This window comes from Gossypium hirsutum, chromosome D06, assembly GCF_007990345.1.
Source record: "Gossypium hirsutum isolate 1008001.06 chromosome D06, Gossypium_hirsutum_v2.1, whole genome shotgun sequence".
Taxonomy (NCBI): Eukaryota; Viridiplantae; Streptophyta; class Magnoliopsida; order Malvales; family Malvaceae; genus Gossypium; species Gossypium hirsutum.
The window spans coordinates 18,200,489-18,221,110 of NC_053442.1; the positions used below are offsets into that span (position 1 = coordinate 18,200,489).

The 20,622-nt window shown below is 33.1% G+C and overlaps 4 protein-coding genes across 9 annotated transcripts; 1 reads left to right on the forward strand and 3 right to left on the reverse strand.

Moving 5' to 3' along the window:
* Positions 1-768: 768 nt before the first annotated feature.
* LOC107915499 (probable serine/threonine-protein kinase PBL26) lies at positions 769-2,651 on the reverse strand. The gene is made up of 3 exons (XM_016844652.1): positions 2,421-2,651; positions 1,389-1,570; positions 769-919 (listed from the first exon to the last, which is right to left on the reverse strand). The coding sequence occupies exons 1-3, from the start codon at positions 2,649-2,651 to the stop codon at positions 769-771; spliced, it is 564 nt and encodes a 187-aa protein (XP_016700141.1).
* A 463-nt stretch (positions 2,652-3,114) lies between these two features.
* LOC107915034 (protein ALP1-like) lies at positions 3,115-4,950 on the reverse strand. The gene is made up of 2 exons (XM_016844129.2): positions 3,994-4,950; positions 3,115-3,717 (listed from the first exon to the last, which is right to left on the reverse strand). The coding sequence occupies exons 1-2, from the start codon at positions 4,699-4,701 to the stop codon at positions 3,187-3,189; spliced, it is 1,239 nt and encodes a 412-aa protein (XP_016699618.2). The 5' UTR covers positions 4,702-4,950; the 3' UTR covers positions 3,115-3,186.
* A 2,067-nt stretch (positions 4,951-7,017) lies between these two features.
* On the reverse strand, positions 7,018-12,104 carry LOC107915035 (peptidyl-prolyl cis-trans isomerase CYP57). Its single transcript, XM_016844130.2, has 10 exons — positions 11,731-12,104; positions 11,440-11,618; positions 11,252-11,353; positions 10,988-11,094; positions 10,757-10,898; positions 9,585-9,810; positions 8,702-8,741; positions 8,078-8,273; positions 7,679-7,816; positions 7,018-7,441 (listed from the first exon to the last, which is right to left on the reverse strand). Exons 1-10 carry the CDS (start codon positions 11,948-11,950, stop codon positions 7,301-7,303), a joined length of 1,491 nt encoding a protein of 496 aa, XP_016699619.1. The 5' UTR covers positions 11,951-12,104; the 3' UTR covers positions 7,018-7,300.
* Positions 12,105-13,726: 1,622 nt separating this feature from the next.
* LOC121218492 (DEAD-box ATP-dependent RNA helicase 5) lies at positions 13,727-15,621 on the forward strand. Of its 6 annotated transcripts, XM_041095735.1 has the most exons (6): positions 13,730-14,085; positions 14,322-14,407; positions 14,868-14,950; positions 15,138-15,222; positions 15,296-15,352; positions 15,451-15,621. In XM_041095735.1, the coding sequence occupies exons 3-6, from the start codon at positions 14,889-14,891 to the stop codon at positions 15,532-15,534; spliced, it is 288 nt and encodes a 95-aa protein (XP_040951669.1). In that variant the 5' UTR covers positions 13,730-14,085; positions 14,322-14,407; positions 14,868-14,888; the 3' UTR covers positions 15,535-15,621. The 6 variants fall into 6 exon arrangements, 3 of the variants coding, with proteins under 3 accessions (XP_040951672.1, XP_040951669.1, XP_040951671.1); XM_041095738.1 differs by lacking the exon at positions 14,322-14,407 and having other exon boundaries at positions 13,727-14,042; XM_041095737.1 differs by lacking the exon at positions 14,322-14,407 and having other exon boundaries at positions 13,734-14,085.
* The last annotated feature ends 5,001 nt before the right edge of the window (positions 15,622-20,622 follow it).

Sequence of the window (20,622 nt, forward strand, 5' to 3'; positions counted from 1 at the left end):
AAAAAGCACTTTTGAAAAAAAAAAAGTTATGCTAAATAAACTATTTTTAATGGAATTTTTGTTCTGAAAAGAAGTTAAAATTTTTAGTTTTTTCTCTTCCAAAAGCACTTTTGGTGCTTAATTATTTTTTCACTCCTTTAATAATATAGTAATTTCCCTTCTTTTCTTTGTTGGTGCTTAATTACAAATGTGTTAAAATCATTAATTAAAAATAAAAAATATTTTTAAAATAATAAAAATGTGTTAATATCTAATTACAAATATTTAATGGTTATATTTAAATATTTAAAATATAGTTTATATATTCTAATTAAATTTTATAAAAAATAATATTTATTGCTTAAAAATATTTAAAATTTATATTTTATATATTAAAATATTAACAAGTTATAAATTTTTTTATATTCTTACTAAAATATAATAATATTAACTAATTTGAACATTATTTAAATGCATATTTGTTACTTGATAATAACATGTCTAAAATGAATATTTTATTTTTCAAAAGCACTTTTTGATAGCAATGCTAAAACACTCAAATCTTAAACCAAACTTATAAAAAGTATTTTTCAAAAGTACTTTTTAAAAGTATACTAAATTAGCCCTTCGGCTTTGCCTCTGAACTGGACTATGTTGGGGTTGATTAACATAAAGCAATTAAAAGCATAGTTGGATGTATTAAGGAGGGCTCTCTTATAATATATATACATACATATATGTTTCCTTGATTTCTGACATAATAGGTTGTCTTGCGTTAAATCATAAAGGTTATAACTGTATATGCTTTGAATTTCTGTCAATGTTCTCATTGATAGAATTTCCCTGTTTTTGCTGCTTATCATGAACTTTCAACAGTTGAAGTTTGTTTTGCTTGATTGGTTGGTGCCCTGCTATGAGATAGATATTCATCATGGCATACCTTAATGATGAAAAATACACTTTCATGGCTCAGAATCTCATAATCTTGAATGTTTCGAGCTTCCCGTGTCATGTCTTCATATTGATCTTAACAAAGTAACGTCTAAAGATTTATGTGGTGGAGGTGTCCTACAAGGAGTCGTTGCATCTACAAACAATCAGTGGGAATATAGCAGTGTCGCATGGAAATTGTCCTACTTTGCTCACTTTTCGACTTCACAATACAAGTTAGTTCTCTGGTGAGATTCCTCTAGATTTATGGATGAGTTTCAATTTGCCGGCATTGATGTTAACAAACAATTCCTTTTCAGGCAAGTACCAAGTAAACTTGCATGGAATATGTCAAGGGTGGAAATTAATGACAACAAGTTCTCTAGTGAAATCCCAACCGCAACCGGAATTGAATCTTGGTCGTCTTTCAGGAGAACAACTATCTCTTCACAGGCAAAATTCAAAAGTAGATAACATACCTTTCTCGCCTCACTACTCCGCTTCTTGACGGTAATGAATTTTCCAGTGAACTACAATCTGAAATAATCTCATGGAGATCCTTAAATACATTAGATGTCTCCGATAACAAGCTTGCTACTGAAATCCCTGCTGCAATTTGGTCTTTACTAACCTGCAAACCAATTCTCTGGTGAAATTCCTCCTAAAATTGGCAACATGAGGTTGACTTGACTTGTCAGAAAGTTTCCCAAGCAGTTAAGTAAACCTTGCATATGAACAGTTTTTTTTAAATGGAAAATGCTAATTTATGTGCAAATCATCCAATTCTATACATTCCAGACAGCTACTGGAAACTCCATCAGCCCAAGAAATTGTCATCTGAAATATCTTGCCATGATTGTAGCACTAGTCATCCTTGTTTCTCTAGTTATCCTTCTATTTAGCTTCTTCCTTACTCGAGACTAGGAGGAAAAACACGTGGAGTGTATGGAAGTTGGCCTTGTTCCTGAGATTGGGTTGCACAAAGTGAACATATTGACAATTTGACTGATCAATCTCATCAGAAGTGGTGGCTCTGAGGAGGCTTATTGAATCATCATAAACCATTTAGGCAAATCTGTTGCCGTGAACAAAATTTGGAATAGTAAGTGGATCACGTTCACAAGCTTGAGAAAAAGTTGTTGGCGAAAGTTGAGAAACTGAGCAACATTTGTTATTCCAACATAGTGAAGTTGCTATGTTGCATTTCCGGCGAAGTTTCGAAGCTTTTGGTATGCCAGCACATAGAGAATCAGATCATTTCATGGGAAAAAGAGAAACTCAATCTCAGGGACGATTTCAGTTCATCATGCTGTCTTAGATTGGCCAAGAAGGTTGCAAATTGTTGTTAGAGCTGCTCAAGTGCTATGCTACATATATCATGAGTGCCTTACCAATCATTAGTTGTGACGTGAAGTCTAGCAATATTTGGTCGAAATCTGAATTCAATGCAAAAATTGTATATTTTGAGCTTGCTAAGATACTAACCAGGCGAGGTAACTGAAGGACCTTACGACTGCTGACATTGTGCGAGAACTTGCATGCCTAGTTAGCATCATAGCAAGTCCAAAATTTGAACTTTTTGCATTGAATTCAGAGTACAACAAGATATTCCTAGACTTCACATCATGATGGATGATTGGTGTAAGACACTCATCCTGCATGTAGCATAGCCCTTGTGCAGCTGCAACAACAATTTGCAACCTTGTTGGCCAACCCAAGACAACTTGGTGAACTGAATTCATCCCTGAGATTCCTAGTTTGTGCAAAGTTTCAGAGGAAAGACTTCACAACGGTGCAACGGAAGGAAACAAGAATGCTGAGAAACGAGGTGAGGAAATTCAAGGCATCTCATAATTTGCACAATGGATTTATACCCTTTCAACCATGTAAACGATATGCAACCGTATCAGCCCTTGTTTTCTCATGTGTAAGTTTGTTTGTTTGTTTGCATGGCCATACTTATTGTTTGACGATTGACTGTGACAGCTAAAGCTTTCTCGTATTCATTCAAGTTAAGGGTTTTTGTTTTAGAAGTAATTTCAGAAAGAAGACAGATTTGCCATTTATCATTGCTTTGGTCTTTTACATTTGGGGATGAAATCAATGGGTTTTGGATTGGACTAAAAAATCCGGTTGCTTTAAATATTCGAGGATTGAGGTTTAAGTTATTTTTAGTTCGGAGTCTAATCAAAATGATACTTTAAAGGTTTAATTAAAAGGTTTTAAAATGAAGAATCAATTTAGAATTTGGGGACATGAGATGAAATTAATCCAATCCTAAATTGCATGGTGTAAAAGATTATGAGCTATAGCATCTCTAGCTTCCATGGAACTCACCGATGTCAAATCAACATCAGGGACCATCTCATCATCATCATCAAAGAACTCGGATCTCAAATCCGGGTCGAACCCTTCACCCTTCATTTCACAAATGTTATGCAGAACACAACATGCTCCGACGACGACAGCCAAATCAGGCAACTTGACGTCGGTCCTAGTCAGCAAACAACGCCACCGCCCTTTCAATCTCCCAAAAGCTTCCTTAGCAACCCTTTGAATCTCCCCAATCTTTTCGTTGAACCCATGTTGTGTCCATGTCAAACGATGTTGCCTGTAAGGGACTAATACCCAGTCCATTAATGGATACCCCCAGCTCCCCACCACCCAAACTCCGTTCAATAACCCACAGTTTGCCCTTTGATACAAAGCTGATTTTTCCAGCACTTGATCGTCGTTCATAGATCCCGGCCATCCGATGCAAACGTCGGTGAAGACTCCCCTGGGATCCACCACACCTTGTACCGTTACCTGAAAGTGAAGCAATTCAACAATTGCGAAATAAAATGGTAAAATTTCACTGTTGGTCTTTCTTAAAAATTAAGATTTAATTTAGGCCCTTTACTGATTTGATTTGTAGTATGTTTTTGTATTAAGTATGATCAATTTATATTTTATAATTCAAAACTTTATTTAACTTTTCAAATTTCACACCAGAGTCCAGCTTTTCAATTTTAATGTATTAAAAATGAAAAATTAATAATGCCTTTAATTATTCATGTGGATGATAATAACTCTTAACGTTACCGAATACGACGTTTTCCGGTTCCCTTCCGTTTGTCTTTCATTCAAATAGGCTGCCACGCATGTTTTCGGCGGTGTGATCGGTACATGCGTCGTGTACATTGATCCGACGACGTTTGGTATCCACGAAATGACTTCGAACTCTTCTTTTATTTTCCGCAACGATTTCACGTCCGGCCATCGTAAATACTTGGGCATCAAAACGCTGCATATCGCCGAACACACTTCCAGGACCGATTCACGGCACGCCGAGATGCCTAAACCGAACCGTTTCGAGACGAGCCGTAACGGTTCGCCCGTGGCTAACTGCCAAACGCAGACCGCCACCCTTTGTTTAACGCTGATTGCGTTCCGTAACGTGGAGGCGTCTCCTTCGGAGCTGAGCTCGAAGCAAATGAGCTCGAACGTTGACTTGCTCATCCTAAACACCTTCTTGAACTCATCTTCCGGGTAATCGGGTCTGTTGCACTCATCCCACCATGATGGATCCAACCCAGATTGCTTATCGTGGTTGGGTGATTGGGTTTCCGTCTGGTTCACGGAAGCGCTGGCGACGGAGTCGTAAAATCCCAGCATGGTTCGAGTTTTTCTCTTGTGGGTGAACATCAGAACAGAATTTTCGTCGTTGGAGGATTCATTCATGTCACTGAGATCTTCGCCGGCGAACCTCTCTTTTCGTCGCCGCTTACAGTTACCGTTGCCGTCGTTCATTTTCCAAGGAAAGAAAAAGGAAAAAAAAAGGGTGTTTGAGTAGCAGAGCTGTAACTGTTTAAATTAGGAAGGACTTGTTAAATAGCATCAAATGATTGGTTCTTAGATATAGTAAAATGGAAAAAAGAAATTAGAAATGATTAGACAAGATTTATATATAACTAACATTGGAAATGTAGAAATAATATTGGAAGTGAGATGATTAGCTGGGGGTTAAAGAGTGTGAAAAGGCGGATGAGAAGTGAGTGTGAACGCAGAGATGTTGAAAAGACGTGATTTTGTCTCATACGCATACTAAAAGAGGGAGACAGAGACAATGGGCTCTACGTAGAATCAAATGAAACCTATTTCCATTTTTAAATTATAAACCCCATGTGGATGAAGATGGTGTGTAGTGACTAGTGAGTAGTGACCAACTTGTTCTTTTCACAAAATGGGTTATCCAGAATATTAGACCAAGTCTGAGCGAAACAAAAGAATATATCTTTCAACTTTTTTATTATATTCAACTATTTATAGTCTCTCAGCGCATTTAAACTTATGTTCTTATATCTTAGTGATAATGTTAATATCAATCATCACCTACCTAAAAATCAATAATAATAACGTACACCACAAACAAAACTGTTATTATCAAAATACTCAAGCTTTTTTCTTAAAAAATATTATTGATAAAATTAAAAGAGACAAATACCTTCATTGATAAAATTAAAAAACTAACTTGGTAAGGTGAGGCGCCAAACATGGCTTAGAGCTTTGCGAATAGACTAATAATGTCAAAGATAGTGAGAAGCTAGAAAACCTATGAAAACATTAAAAAGAAATAGATATGAAAACATGTGATGGTTTAATTTAATATTAAAAAATTAAAAATATTTATAAAAAATAAAATTATTAAAAATGATATAAATTCATAAAAATTATAAAAATATAATAAATTTTAACAAATTATAAAAATTACAAAAGTAACAAAGCATTTTTAAACTTTTATAAAAATTATTAAAATTGATATAAACTTATAAATATATATATAAAAAAATTATAAAAACTTTAACTGGACCTGATCAGTCTATTGGATTAATTAAACCGAAATCGACAAGGTATCAGTTCAAATAAAACCATTAGACCTATTGACTTGAGAATCAGACAGTTGAAACGATTTTTTTTATTTAATTGAATTGAACGGATTAATCGAACTAACAAATGGTGGCCTTACTAGTTCGACCACCGCTTCGATTCTAAAAACCTTGGTCAAAACATTTGATTCTAACATATTAGTTTGATAAAAAGAAAAGTTAAAAGATAAGAAGTGGTTCAATCGCTCGATTCCCAAGTCAACTGATTTAATGTCTTTCATCAAGCTAGTACCCTTACCAATTTCGGGCTAACCGGTCCACTTCAAGTTTTTATGTTTATTTATAATTTTTATAAATTTATATTAATTTTAATTTTTTTAATAATTTTTTACAATTTTTTAAAGTTCTAATACGTTTTTTTATTTTAAATATTTTATTAATTTTATAACTTTTTATAATTTATTAGATTTTTTATATTTTTGATAATTTTTATAGTTTTTTTATGAATTTTTATTTTTAATATTAAATCATTTATATATTTTTTGATAATTTTTCTGATACCTTATTATAATTTTTTTGATATCTTTTATGATTTTTATAATTAAACTAGAAATTGTTACATTTCACCATATGATTATTCCATCAATTTATTTTAACGGCTTAATTGATTATTTTAATTTACAAAGACTTAATAAAGGGTGAATTTAATTGTGAGGTTTAATTGATTTATTATTTATTTTTTAAAAGGAGTTTTTTAACATAAGCCAAAAGGGGAAAACAAAAAAAAAAGGGGGTGAGCCAGCGTGAACGCAGCCATTGGTATCGTTAACAGTTTGCACGTGGTCAGTGGCTTAATATTTTATCATACGACTGTTAAATAAATTCACTAAGCTAAGGATGTTTAATGAAGATTTTGACATAATAACTCATAGTAATGTAATAGATATATATAAAAGTAACAAATATGATGAAATAAATACAATGAATATGACTCAAATTCTTCCCACGATTCAACTTGTTATACAAATTATTGAAAAGAAGGTATGAAAATGATTACGAAATTTTGAGACCCCATGATTCACCCTACAGCTTTTTACCTCGCAAATCTAAGAAACAATGTATCATTAGTTTAATTCCATCAGTTTCATATATCTAACTTTAATTACACCTCTCTCTCTCTCTTTTAATAATCTCAACACTGGTACTAAATCTTGCCTTATGACAGTCCATTCTAGTGTGATAACTGCAAAATCGAACTCAACACTTCAACATTTTAATTGTTTTTTACAGCTCTTATACTATGATACACCAAAATGTGCAAAAATGTAATAACATATTAGCAATTTAGGGTCTAGAACGATACCTAATTCCTTAGAAGAAAATAAGTCCCAAGCTGTGTTTTGATTTTCGGGACTTTGGCCGCGTAACAGTATAATTCATATTCCCACAGCAGCCTAACTGTCAATTCAATCAACAGGGCAGTCATGTGAACCAACTTATCATTTTATCAGAGCACATGAAGATCAAGTAAGAGATTTTCCAGCCCATTCGCGTTCCCTTCGTTTTTGCTTGGCTTGCATCCGGTTGAACTTTTCTTTCCCCTTCTCCAAAAGAGGGTCAACCACCACATAGTCATTTGGATCATCCTTGCGAGACATACCATCCTGCATCACGGTTCAACAGAACTATTAATTACCTCCATAAAACCTATGACAGATAAAACGGGATTTCGTGAAGTTTCAACTGTGTAGAGCTTTTTCAATTACGCTTTCCTTTTAGTTTTGGATGAAGGTTTTGGTGCTGCTCAGAGTATTAAGTACAAATATCATATGCAGTAGGCTTTTTTTCTTAAATGCTTGCAAGAAATCAAATGGTTTATATGCAAATGACAGAAAGCCAACCTTGGTATCAGGAGCAAACTCCAACCGAACTGCTTTCCAGTCAGACAAATCCTCTTTATCACCACCTTCAGGCTTACTGCTTGAAGCTGCTGGTTTTGTGGAAATAGATTGTTTGAACTTCTCAAGTTTTGCTAAAACCTAGGGTTCACAGAAAAAATAAAATAAGAAGCTGGAGTTAGTTCCAACAGTGTGGAGAATGAGATTTTAAAATTTAAAAGAAACAAATTTAAACCTAGTCCTATCACCATTTGTGTTTGCCTCTAATATCAATAAAAGGATTCATAAGCAAAGAGAAGATTGCATAATGACTTGCTCTATGCTAAAGATCAAGTTAAAAGGGAGACTCAAACGTGTCAGAGTTGCAAATAACAACATTGAACCAAAAATTTTGTAACATACATCATCTTCACGTCCTCGAAGTCTACGCTTCTTTTGTTTTTGCAATAATCTTCCTCGTTCAGCCTCACTGAACAACTGTAAATCTGCATCAGCTTTAGCCATGCGCTCAGCTTTGGCTTCTGATCCCATACCCTTTTTCTTCAGAGACAGCTTTTCTACCCTTGGCTGGTCATCATCAGTACTCTCATCATTGAATCTGGTGTAGATTCATAGTGCCAAGAAGTTCATATAAGCAAAAAAGAAAGAGTAACAATAGACTCTGTATATTGAATAAGCAGGGGAAGCAGCAGAAAGAGAAGGTGATAATGTCAGGAAAAAAAAACATGAATAAGATGGAATACAGTTTAAGTCAGGGTCATAATAAAACCAACACAACATAGAAAAATAAAAAAACCACTTAAACAACAAAGGAAGATTAATGGAAGCATAGCCATTCAGTTGACACCTGACAGACTTCAGTAACTTTAGTGTACTAGAAACTTTAGATAGGTCATACATGTTGAATATAAGTGTGATAGTTAGTAAACATGTGTACTCTACAAGAAACGCTTTGAGAGATTAATTAAGGTTCAATTTGGTTTTTCTTTCAATAGAAAGTGGGAAAAAAAACCTTCAGATGTTTACCTTCGCGCAGAAATTTTATTGTCATTTGGTTTAGAGCTCCCTGCACATAGGTTCCAGAAGTCAAGATCAACTGTAGGGCAAGCACTAACTAACAAATAAACCAGATAGAATAAAGGTTGTGGACTAGAAAGAATAGTTTCTCTGATAATAGGGCAATTTCCATCTATTTAATATTGACAAATTGATAAAAACCTTGGGCAAATTCTAACTTCTAAACCCTAAACCAAGCGCATCATATCGCTAAACAAACAATTGGAATTTCAAGGTTTAGATTAAAAATAATGCTCTTTCCTTACGATGTTACAGATAATTCTAATTGCCCAAGCAACTGAAGTGAATAAGCAAATCATTTCCATGACCTAAGCAAGGAATAAATCTTATAACGTCTAAAGCTCTTATGGTTGCAGGAATATCCTTTTGCCCAACATTACTTCTCCAACATGTTATAACAATAGCAATACTAAATTAACCATGTGCGAAACCAGTTTTCTTTTACATTTTCCATGATGGTGATGGCTTTAAACACTTCTCCAATTGTCTCTTCAAGATATCTAAAATTGTTTCGAAATTTCATTTTACATCATAAGGTACATTGCCTAATTTCATGTGCTCACGCACTAATGACACAAAAATGTGTGAAATAAACTACTATATAACAGTCTATCTTATTGTGAAGATTTCCAATGATCATTACAGGACCTTGAAATGTAGTGCAAGGAATGGCCTTAGTTTCCTATAACTTTGTTCCTCTTTAGGAGAGATTTTTAAGATTGAGCTGAAAAAGCCTAGTTTTATGAGAAAAAGCACTGTAATTAGTAGTTCCCAAGACTTCAAGCTTCTGTCTAAATCCAAAAGATGAAAGAGTTCCATAGTGAATGATTACCGTTTTGCATCTTTTGCTTAGATGGGAGATTTACAAGCTCCTTATGTCTGTTTAGTATTTGACGGCGCATTCGAGCATCAAAACTAGCCTCATCATCATCATCACTATGATCAACAGAATCAGACAACTCGGCTTCTGCATCTTTTTTATCTCCTTCTCTTCTTGATCTTAGTGCTCCCCTCACGGACAATTGCAAATCCTTAGTAGCTTTGGCATCAGATGGATCCTGTATCATGTAGTTGCATTAAGAATACGGTCGCAATATAAATTAAATGCTCATCATACTCTGCAAGTCAGCATAATTATATGACTTGCTATGCTCATCATTAAGGCTTTGTTCTCATTGCTTATCGAAAGTGCTTTTGGAGTTATGAGCAATGCTAAACAAATAACTTTTGAAGTCAAAAGTGCTCTTGAATCCAAAAGAAAAAGCACTTTTTTTAGCTTTTGCTTTTGGGAAAGGCACTTTTGGAGCCAAATGACATTTGTAGCCCTTATTTATAGTCCAATGTATTTTATGTAATATTTATATTGGGTATACAATTATTTTCCTATTGAAGTTTATTTCAAATATATAACATCATATATTTATATTTATATTTATAATGATTATATGTTAATAATATTTAAAATATAGATTACAAATTCAAATTAAATTTTACAAATAATTACTATTAATTGCTTACAAATATTTAAATTTTATATTTCATATATCAAAATATTAATAATGAATTACAATAAATATTCTTATTAAAACATCATAATATTAACAAATTTGAATATTATTTAAAAGCATATTTTTACTTCACAACATCATGTCTAAAATGAACATTTTATTACTCAAAAGCACTTTTTGACAGTAATATTAAACGCTTAAATCTTAAACTAAACTTTTCAAAAGCATTTTTCTTAAGCATTTTCTCACAGCCCTTTTCAAAAGCAATGAGAAACTAGCTCTATGTGGTTAGGAAACCAATTTTGAAGTTCTTCCCCAGACAACCATAGTAACATTGCACTAAGTCAAATCGTTGGTCAGGAAATGATTGGAAGAAGAATTTCTGTGAATAGGAAAACTATGCATCAATTAACTTGGCCTAAGCATGGTTTCAATATCTATCCAAGTATTTGAAAAAGGAGAGGCAAAAACAAATAAAGATAGATTGGGATCTTACTTGTTCTTTATCTGGAACATCTTGCTTTAGGAGACGGGGATCATCCAATACGTCATGACTACTCTTAATCTTTAGCTTTACTGCTGCTAATTCTTTCTCTTCTTCTTCAGCTTCTTCCCCAAATGACAGCAAGTTCAGCTTTCTGCATTCTCCAAGCAGAACATACAAGTTAAGCAATAAGAATGCCTTAATCGTGCTCAAAAAAGTGTTCGATTATGGAAGAAGGCTTACTTAACAGCTTTCTTCTTTGAGTCTTTGTTTTCAGCCTCAGCTGCAGGCTGGATTGAAGGCCTCGAAGTTACTCTTGGAACTATATCTTCAAAAGGGTTCCACAATACCTAAAACAGCATCGCAAAGCATAAAAAAAACTGGTTGATAGGCTGATATAATTCTCTTAAAATATAATAAAAGCTATGAACAATAAACTTCTTACAACAGGCCATAGCAATCTAATCAATTATTTACTTAAATAAAAATATAAAAAGGAAAACCAACCTCGACAGATTTGATTCTCGGAGGAGGATCCAAAGGTCGGTCATCCTGATCAGTGTCGACCTCACCTATCCTCAGAAGATTGAAAATAGAGTCTCCAGTAACCTACCAAACCAATAATCAGTTCTAGTAAGCATTCAAGTATGGATTACAATATAAAAAAAATTATCTAGAATTGAATCACTTGTTACCTTTCCAAAAATAGTGTTTTTTCGATCAAGCCATTCACATTTATCCAAAGATATGAAGAACTGACTCCCATTGGAATGCGGGGTACCAGCATTGGCACAAGCAACGATACCTCTATGGTTAAACCTTAAACGCGAATGGAACTCGTCCGGAAACACACTCCCGTAAATACTTTCTCCACCTAAAAAAAAGAACCAAATTCATTACTAACGTTTTGACTAACCCTAACCCTAGCCCAAACTAATTAGAAAACGGCTAGAATAAACAAAAATAAAAGAAGAGAAACGGGTTACCGGTGCCGGAACCGGTGGGATCACCGCCTTGGACGAGGAATCCCTTGATAATGCGGTGGAAGGTTGTGCTGTCAAAATAACCTTCCAAGCAAAGCTGCACGAAGTTCCGAACGGCTTTCGGTGCTTCTTTAGGCCAAAGCTCGATGTCGAGCGGGCCATACGTCGTGTTGATTATCACTTTTCCCTTCGTCGGTGGTTCTAAAACGTACACCGTCGACATCTTCTCTTAACAGGGTTCTCAATTCGGCGTCGAATTTTCTATGTGGAAATTGGGTTTTTTCTGGATGCGGGTTCTGGGTTCAGTTTTGGAATTTGAGTGGAGACAGGGAACTGGTTAAGCGACGTCGGTTTGGTCCTTACGCATATTTTTCGGCTTTTTTTAATAAAACTAGGCCAAAAATTTTAATTAATTATGTAAATGTCCTAATTTTAATAAAATATGTAAATAACCTAAAATCTAGAGTGCAAGTTGGTGGAGTTAAAATGTTTATCGCCACTAACATACCACGTCAGTATCAGAATAAAAAAAATTAATTTTTTGGTGGAGCCATGTAAAATGATACTACTTATACAAATATTAGAGAAATATTGCAATTTTTAAAAATATGAGAGGCTTTAAATAAATTTTCTATTATCTAGTAGAGCCAAATATTTCCCGCCACCTTTTTGCCCTTGTTCTATTTTTTATTTGTTTTTTATAATATTTTAAATTTATATTTTTTTTGTGGAGTCATTTTAAATGATCCACCAATTCATTTAAACTTTTTTTAAATTATTTTTTTATATTTAAAATTTAAAAAATAATATTTTATTTGGTGGAGCATTCTCTTTGGTGTGACCAAATTGGTATATATAAGCCTTAATAACACATCAATCTGAGTTGAAGGAAAAAAAATTACTTATACTTTGTTAGAGGATGAATGTAAGAGATATGAGAAGCATTTTTTTTTATTTATTTGTGTTTTTTTTTAATTTGAAGGGATCTTTTGTTTAACGATAATTCGGTAGAGCTTTAACACAGGTAAATTTAATAGTTATTTTTTGACCAACGAGTATGTTTGAAGGTTATGCAACCAATTTGATTCAAATTGGTTATGCAACCAACGGGTGGATTATTTGGAATTCTCTAAGTTAATGGGATGTTTGAAGGTTATAAGGAATTCCAAGTCGAACCGCAATGGTGAAATCATCAATGTCAGCAGCATTCAAGCTACAATTTAATAGCATCAAGAAAGTCGTTTTTGTTGCGGTAAGCAAATTACTTTTCAATTTGTAAGATAGAATGATGTCGGTTTTGAACAAAATTGTTTAATTATGTTTTGTTTGTAAGGCGTAATTTTGTCAGTCTTAAAAAAATTCATTTACTTTTTTTTTTAGTATTGAGAAAATTGTTCGTGTTATAAAATGATATATTGTAAGTTAGGTGAAACTATTTAGAATGTTTGAAATGTAAAATTATATTTTGTAAAAAATATATTATTTGAATAATGTAAATTGATAGTTATTTTGTGAAATATAATCTTCATGTAAATAATTTATGTAATGTGAAATCAAAAAAATTAAAAGGACATTTTTAAAGAAAGAATTATAATGGACATTTTTAATAGAAATAAAAAAACGGATGACTGAAATATAAAGAAAGTTTGAAAAAAAAAGAGAAAAAAAATGTGACCGTTGAATTGATTGAAAAAAAAGGGAAAGAATTTATTTATAAAAAAATAACTATGACTTTTTTAAAAATAATAATAAAAAAAGATTAAAAGTAAATATAATGACTGGTCACATTGCATCAATTGCATCAACGATATCAACAATGTAACTGGTCAACAGGTTAATTAATATTAGTTTAGAGAAGAAAAATAAATAAAGGGGAAGAGATGAGGCCAACGTCTCTTTAAAAAGGAAGGAATGTGGGGCTTTGGTCCTCCCTAGAGGTGTTCATGGGCCGGGCGGCCCGGTTCGGCTCGACGGTCCGCTCGAAATATGGGAGGATTCAGGTAAAAATATAGGCCCGAAATATGGGCTTGGGCAAAAAACGAGGCCCATTTTAAAAACGGGCCGGGCATCGGGCACAACTTTTTTAGCCCGGGCCTGGCCCGGCCCGGCTATATATAATAAATATATTTTTAATTTTTTAATTTTAAAATACATTTCCCATTAACCCATTTCCCCATTTCCCATTCCCCATTTCCCCTCTTCCACGACCCTCGTCCCTTCTTTCCCAATTAGAAAATCAATCTTCACCTCCTCCAATCCACCTCCACCGATCCATCTCCGGTCCTCCACGGCTCCACCCATTTCCAGAATCAGAGGTTAGAGCGGTGCTTCTACGTCTTCTACCTTTGAATTTCAAAGGTATATTAACAGTGTTAACCCTAGTTTATTCGATTCAATTCTCATTAGACATTTCGTTAGATTTTTTTTCCTCTCTTTTACGGTGCTTCTGTATTTGTAAATCTTCAGTTCTTGAATAATTTTTGAACCGCAAGTCGCAACTTAGTAATTTTTTTAATTTCAGTGCGGCTGGATTTTCATTTTCCTTTTCTTTGATTTGTCGTTTTCTCTGTTTCCAAACACACATACATACGCAGAGATTTGTTGTTTCTTTCGGCAAACGGAAAGAAACGTAAATCAAACAGCTCTCTGCTATACAGAATTTCAGTCACCTCTATTTAAGGTAAAATTTCGATGAACCCTAGTTGTTGTAGTTTTGCTTTCTTTTTCAAATTAAAATTTATGCTGTTTCCTTTTTAGAGGTATAGAGAATTTATCCATAAACTATCATTTGTTAATTTATTTTTTAAAATTGTATCTTTCTCAAATCTTCTAAAATTCGAGCAAAAGAGAATTATTAAAGTTTTTTCTCTTCTGGCACTTCAATTTCCTATTTCGTTTGGATGTTGTGGAAGTGCTAAAAAAGCTGTGATATATGGGATTTTCTCCTTCGTTTTTTTTTAATTTCCCATGAAGAATATTAAGTGAAAGAATGATTCCTTTTCTTTGTTGTAGTTCTATTCGTGTTTAAATTGCTTCTGTCAGAGCTCTTTGTTAATGCTTGATACATCTTTTATATAACGATTTCTTGAATAGATGGATTATGTATGTACTAAGGAAAAAAGTGGTTTGATTTTCTCTAGGTTCTAGATGAAGCTGATCGAATGCTTGACATGGGATTTGAAGAGGATGTTAACTTTATATTGGGAAAGACATCTCTTTGTTGGTACATTGGAATTTTAAACTCCTAGAAGATGCTTAGATTAAAGCTTTTACGGATGCTTATGAGTAAACGCCACTAACCATTGATAACTTCAGGTTCAATCAAGCTAAAAAATATTGCTCTGTATCTTGATAGAATAGTGCATGAGCAATTAGGTTGGAAATCCTCATGTTGCTTTTAACCTTTGCAGCTCATCAGATGGTAATGTTCAGTGCTACATGGCCTGCAGCGGTCATCGGTTAGCTCAGGAGTACATGGACCCTAATCCTGTTAAGGTAATTATCTGAATGCTTGATGGTGTTGTCATAGTTTTCTATATATTTGAGAAAGTAATAAATTTGTTTTCAGGTTGTGATTGGCTCAGAAGATTTAGCTGCCAACCGTGATGTTATGCAGATAGTTGAGGTCTGATTTTATTTAACCGGTTAAACTATCTTTCATATTAACTTATTTTGTATATATATATATAAATGCTTCTATTAACAATTTGTTTTCTTATGTAGGTTTTAGATGATCGTGCACGTTATGAGCGATTGACTGCATTTAAACTTTCTCTTCATTGGCTAAATAAAATGGGCAGCATTTAAAATTTGCACTCTGTATGTGTGTGTTCTCCAACATTTTAATTGGCTTCATTTAAATAAATAAGTTTGCAGATGCTTTCATTCCTTCAATTTAAAATGGTTCTTGAATTTTGATGTTATTATAAGTTTCACTTAGTTGTTGACTTTGAATTAAGCACATGAGCTATTTAAAACATTCGATAGTGCTAATCAATCTAATTTGATGATGTTAGTTTAACATGGCATTGAGATGGTCACTTGATATTCATGTTATTGCGAGTTATGCAACTAAATATATCATCTAGAATTGCTTGATGGCTCAAGTTGTTTGAGTTTAAAAGTTCAAAATCAGTTGTGGATACTTAATTGCATTAGAATTTAAGTACTTTTTATTGGTTCAATTTTGAGCTTTTTTTTATGTTCTTTCTTTCATTTAATTTTAGGAGTCAAAACTATTGTTTAATTGAGTTGATTTTGTTTTGCATGAGTTAATTTACTAAAAAAAGAACCAGGCCGGGCCGGGCTCGGGTTTTGGGAAATTTTCCTGGGTCGGGATTGGACAAAATTTTAGGCCCATTTTTTGGGCTGGGCCGGGCCTGGGCCTAGGATGCGGGTCAAAAATTTTTTCTGGGCTCGACCCGAACCTGGCCTGGCCCGGCCCATGAGCACCTCTAGTCCTCCCTCTCCTTCAATTTTTTGTAGAGAATAAGAGGAAGAAAAGAAGGTATGTATAATTTATTTTTATGTGAAATGTATTATATTAAAAGTAGTTATTTTAATATAATAATTAATTATCTTTAATTTATGTAATTTTTTTAAAATGATATAGATATCAGAATGTCTTCTCGAATAAACACGGATCTTGAAATATACAATCAATAGCACTTTCTACAAATTCACCATAAAAAAGAATGTACACCAAAAAAAAAATGTACACCAAAAATACCGTGTTATTCATCTTTAACACAATTTCTCTCTTTTCTTTTCCTTTAGTTCAACTCTTACAAAAAAAGCCTCAATATCTCTATATATGTTGGAGAACCAAGTGGTGGAGCCATAAAGAATGACTCCACCAAAATAAAATATTAATTTTTAGATTAAAAAACACATTTTAAAAAAAAAATTTAAATTTTTTTTAAAAAAAAAGTAGATTTATTTTATAAAAATAAAAGCCTTGAAATGATAAAAAATTAAATATAAAAATACAAATATTATAACAAGTAATAAAAAATAAAAAAAAGGTGTTTAAATGAACAATGACTCCACCAAAAAATTATATAAAAAACAAATAATAATAAAATTTTAAAAAAATTTAAATGAACTGGTGGCGCCATTTAGAATGACTTCACCAAAAAATATAAATTCAAAATATTATAAACAACAAACAATAAATAATAAAACAAAAAAAGGACAAAAAGGAGACAGTTGGAAACTGGTGGTGTTAAATTATTTGGCTCCACTAGAAAAAGGAAAATTTGTTTAAAGCCTCCCATGTTTTCAAAAATTACAGTATTTCCCTAGCATTTATACAGGTGGCGCCATTTTACATGGCTCCACAAAAAAATTAATTTTTTATTCTGGTTGCTAACGTGGCATGTTGGTGGCATCAAACACTTTGGCTCCATCAACTTGCATTGTAGATTTTAGGTCATTTACATATTTTATCAAAAAATAGGTCATTTACGTAATTAATTAAATTTTTGGGTTAGTTTTATATAAAAAAAAGCCCATATTTTTCAGAGGAAATATCGGAAAAATAAATTTTAGGCTTAATATATCAAAAAAATGCTTATAAAATAATTCAATAATCAATTTAACCGTTAATTCCCAATTAAGCCTTAATAGAATATAAGTAATTAATTAAGTTCTTAAAAAATCAATTTTTGTGTGAGCATCATATCATCTACGTAGATAATCAATGCAGTCATCTTTCCTTGTCTATGTTTCAAAAACAATGTGTGATCAATTACTTTACTTGTACCCAAACAACTTCATTGATTTCGTAAACCTACCAAACCATGCCCTTGGAGATTGCTTCAATCCATACAATGCCTTTTTTAGTTTGCACACCATTGTAGTCTCTAAGATTTTCTCTTTCTTTCTTTAGGATTGAGTCAATCATTGATTATAAGGATTATTCAACTATTTCCTTGAAAAACTTTAAGTGTTGTAGGTTATATATATATTGTAACTCTTGTATTGTTGAAATATACAAAAATTCTTTCATAATTGTGTTTTTTTATATGGTACTAGAGCCTCTTTCAATTTCTTTTGGAATTGAAGTAGACACAATTATTATTTCTATTTAACACTTTTGTTGTATGCTTTTTCCTTATACCACGATCACTATGTCTGATTCTAAAAAGGGTGGCAATGGTTCTCATGAGAAAAACAACAACCCTACAACTGTTTTCGCAATACAAAAAAATTCTCTAATCACCTAGAATGCCTTGATGGAACCAATTATATTGAATGGTCCCTAAATGCCCAGAATAAGATTCATGAAAGAAAGCAGTATTAAAAAAAAGATTCATGAAAGAAAGCGTTGGGGTTTTATTTCAGGTACGAAAGTGCCACCAAAAGATGAACTTTTAGATGAGTACGAAACTTGGCAAGAAGAAAATTGATTGGTCAAATCATGGCTTCTTGATACAATGACAAAGGACATTAAATCATTATTCCTTCGCTTGAGCACGGCAAAAGAAATATGGGATGTTGTAAAACAAACGTATTCTGTTAAACAAGATGCTTCAAAAGCATATCAACTTCATTGTAAGTGATGTCTATTAAGCAAAATGGTGAGTCCATTATTTATTATTTTGGAAAGCTATAAAAGATTTGGCAACAACTTGATGATATTGATGATTATACTATGGAGTGTGCAACTGACATCACAAAATATACTGCAAAGGTTAATTCACTGCGTGTGTATATTTTTTTGGTTGGATTGGATTCTCAATTGGATAGGGTAAGTGGTCGAGTACTTGCTACTAAACCACTCCCAAATATCCGAAGTGTGTATGCTATAGTCAGTGCAGAATCTAACCGACAATGAGCCATGCTTGGAGGGACAATTGGAGAATGAGCTGCAATGATCACAAAAAAGACCTCTTCAAAAAAGGATCGTAAATGTACCCATTGTAATGGAACATGTCACATAGTGGATACATGTTTTTGGTTACATGGATATTCGGATTGGCACCCAAAAAGCAAGAAGGCATCTTAAGCATCCTCTAATAACCAAGAGGAGAACATCAATCAAAAGGTTAATCTAGCCACAAGTTCTGGATTTGCTGTTCAATCAGGTACATCCCTTACTAGTAATAGTGATTGGATAGTTGATTCAGGTGCAACAGATCATATGACTTGTGATAGACAAAAATTCAGTCAATTGTCTAATTGTTCTATGAATACTGTCACTAATGCTAATGGAGTTTCTTCTCCAATTGTTGGTATTGGTACTGTCCCATTATCTCCTTCTTTTGATATAAAAAATGTTTTATTTGTGCCATCATTAAATTGTAAGCTTTTTTCAGTACAAAAATTAACCAAATCTCATAATCTTTATTGTATTTTTTCCCACCCACTGTATTTTTTAAGACCTTCACACCAAGGTGAAGATTGGCAGTAGTAGAGAAAGAGGAGGATTATACTATCTAGAAGATAGTTTGTAATATTTTAGCAAAGGGCAGGCTTATGTGGTACAAGAGAATAAAGTTGACAAGAAAAAAAAAACAGATTTGGTTATGGCATAAACGTTTGGAACATCCATCTTTCTTCTATTTGAAAAGATTATTTCCTTCATTATTTGTTGGTTTTAATGATTCAAATTTTGCTTGTAAAACTTGTGCCCTTACAAAAGGTCATCGTGCTCACTTTCCTTTAAGTGAAAATAAAAAAAGCATGCCATTTTCCTTGGTTCACTCCGATGTTTGGGGGCCAGCACCCATTTCAACTCGTAATGGAATGAAATGGTATATTTTCTTTGCTGATGACTGCACTAAAATGACTTGGATTTATCTAATGAAAAAGAAAACTTATGTAAGTTCTATTGTTCACCTTTTTCATCAGATGATTTTAACTCAATTTGGTATGTCAATAAAGGTATTTAGATCAGATAATGGAAGGGAATATCTTAACCAAGAACGAAAAGAGTTCATGGTCTCTTTTAGCATGATTCATCAAACGGCTTTACCCATCACAGTAAAATGGCATTATAGAACGGAAAAATAGACAGCTCTTGGAGGTCACTCGATCCTTTTTTAATTGAAAGACATGTTCCATCTTACTTATGGGGTGAAGCTTTAAGTTCTGCTATTTACGTAATTAATCGTACTCCTTCAAGTACTCTTAATTATCAACAACGACTAGATGTGTTGTCTGACCATTGTAGTCTTCCACCTGTTGTTCATCTACCTCCCAAAATTTTTGGATGTGTTGTTTACACTCATTTGTATCCCCATTAGAGAAATAAGCTTGAATCTCAAGCTGTAAAATACATTTTTGTGGGATATGAAAATTATCAAAAGGGGTATAAATGCTACGATCCTTCCTCTAAGAGGCTTCATGTCACTATGGATGTTGTCTTCAATGAAAATGAGTTTTTCTACTCTACAGATTCTTCACTTTAGGGGGAAACATAATGAAGTGTTAATCTTGATGATGTAGTGCAAGAATTTCTCCCATTGCATGAAAAGAGTATTGATAAAAATACTGCACTGAGAGTACAACTACCTATTCTAGAAATTGCAGAGAGAGGTGATAAAAATGAAAACACTGAGTTGGGTAGATGTGATGAATTACAAGATGATCTTCTCACAGATAATATTGATCCTCCTACACTACCAAACCAACAATGTCAATATTCACCTGAGGTAACTTCTAAATACCATATTCCAGCTCGTGCTAACCGTGGTATACCTCCTGCTAGATATGAACCTGATATTAAAGCCAAAACAAAATATCCCATTGTTAATCATGTGTCTTATCATTGTTTATCAAAGTCATATGCATCTTATGTATTGCAATTATCATCTATCTCTATTCCTAGTAAGTTACAAGAAGCCTTAGGAGACACAAGGTGGACCCAAGCTATGGCAGAAGAAATGGCAA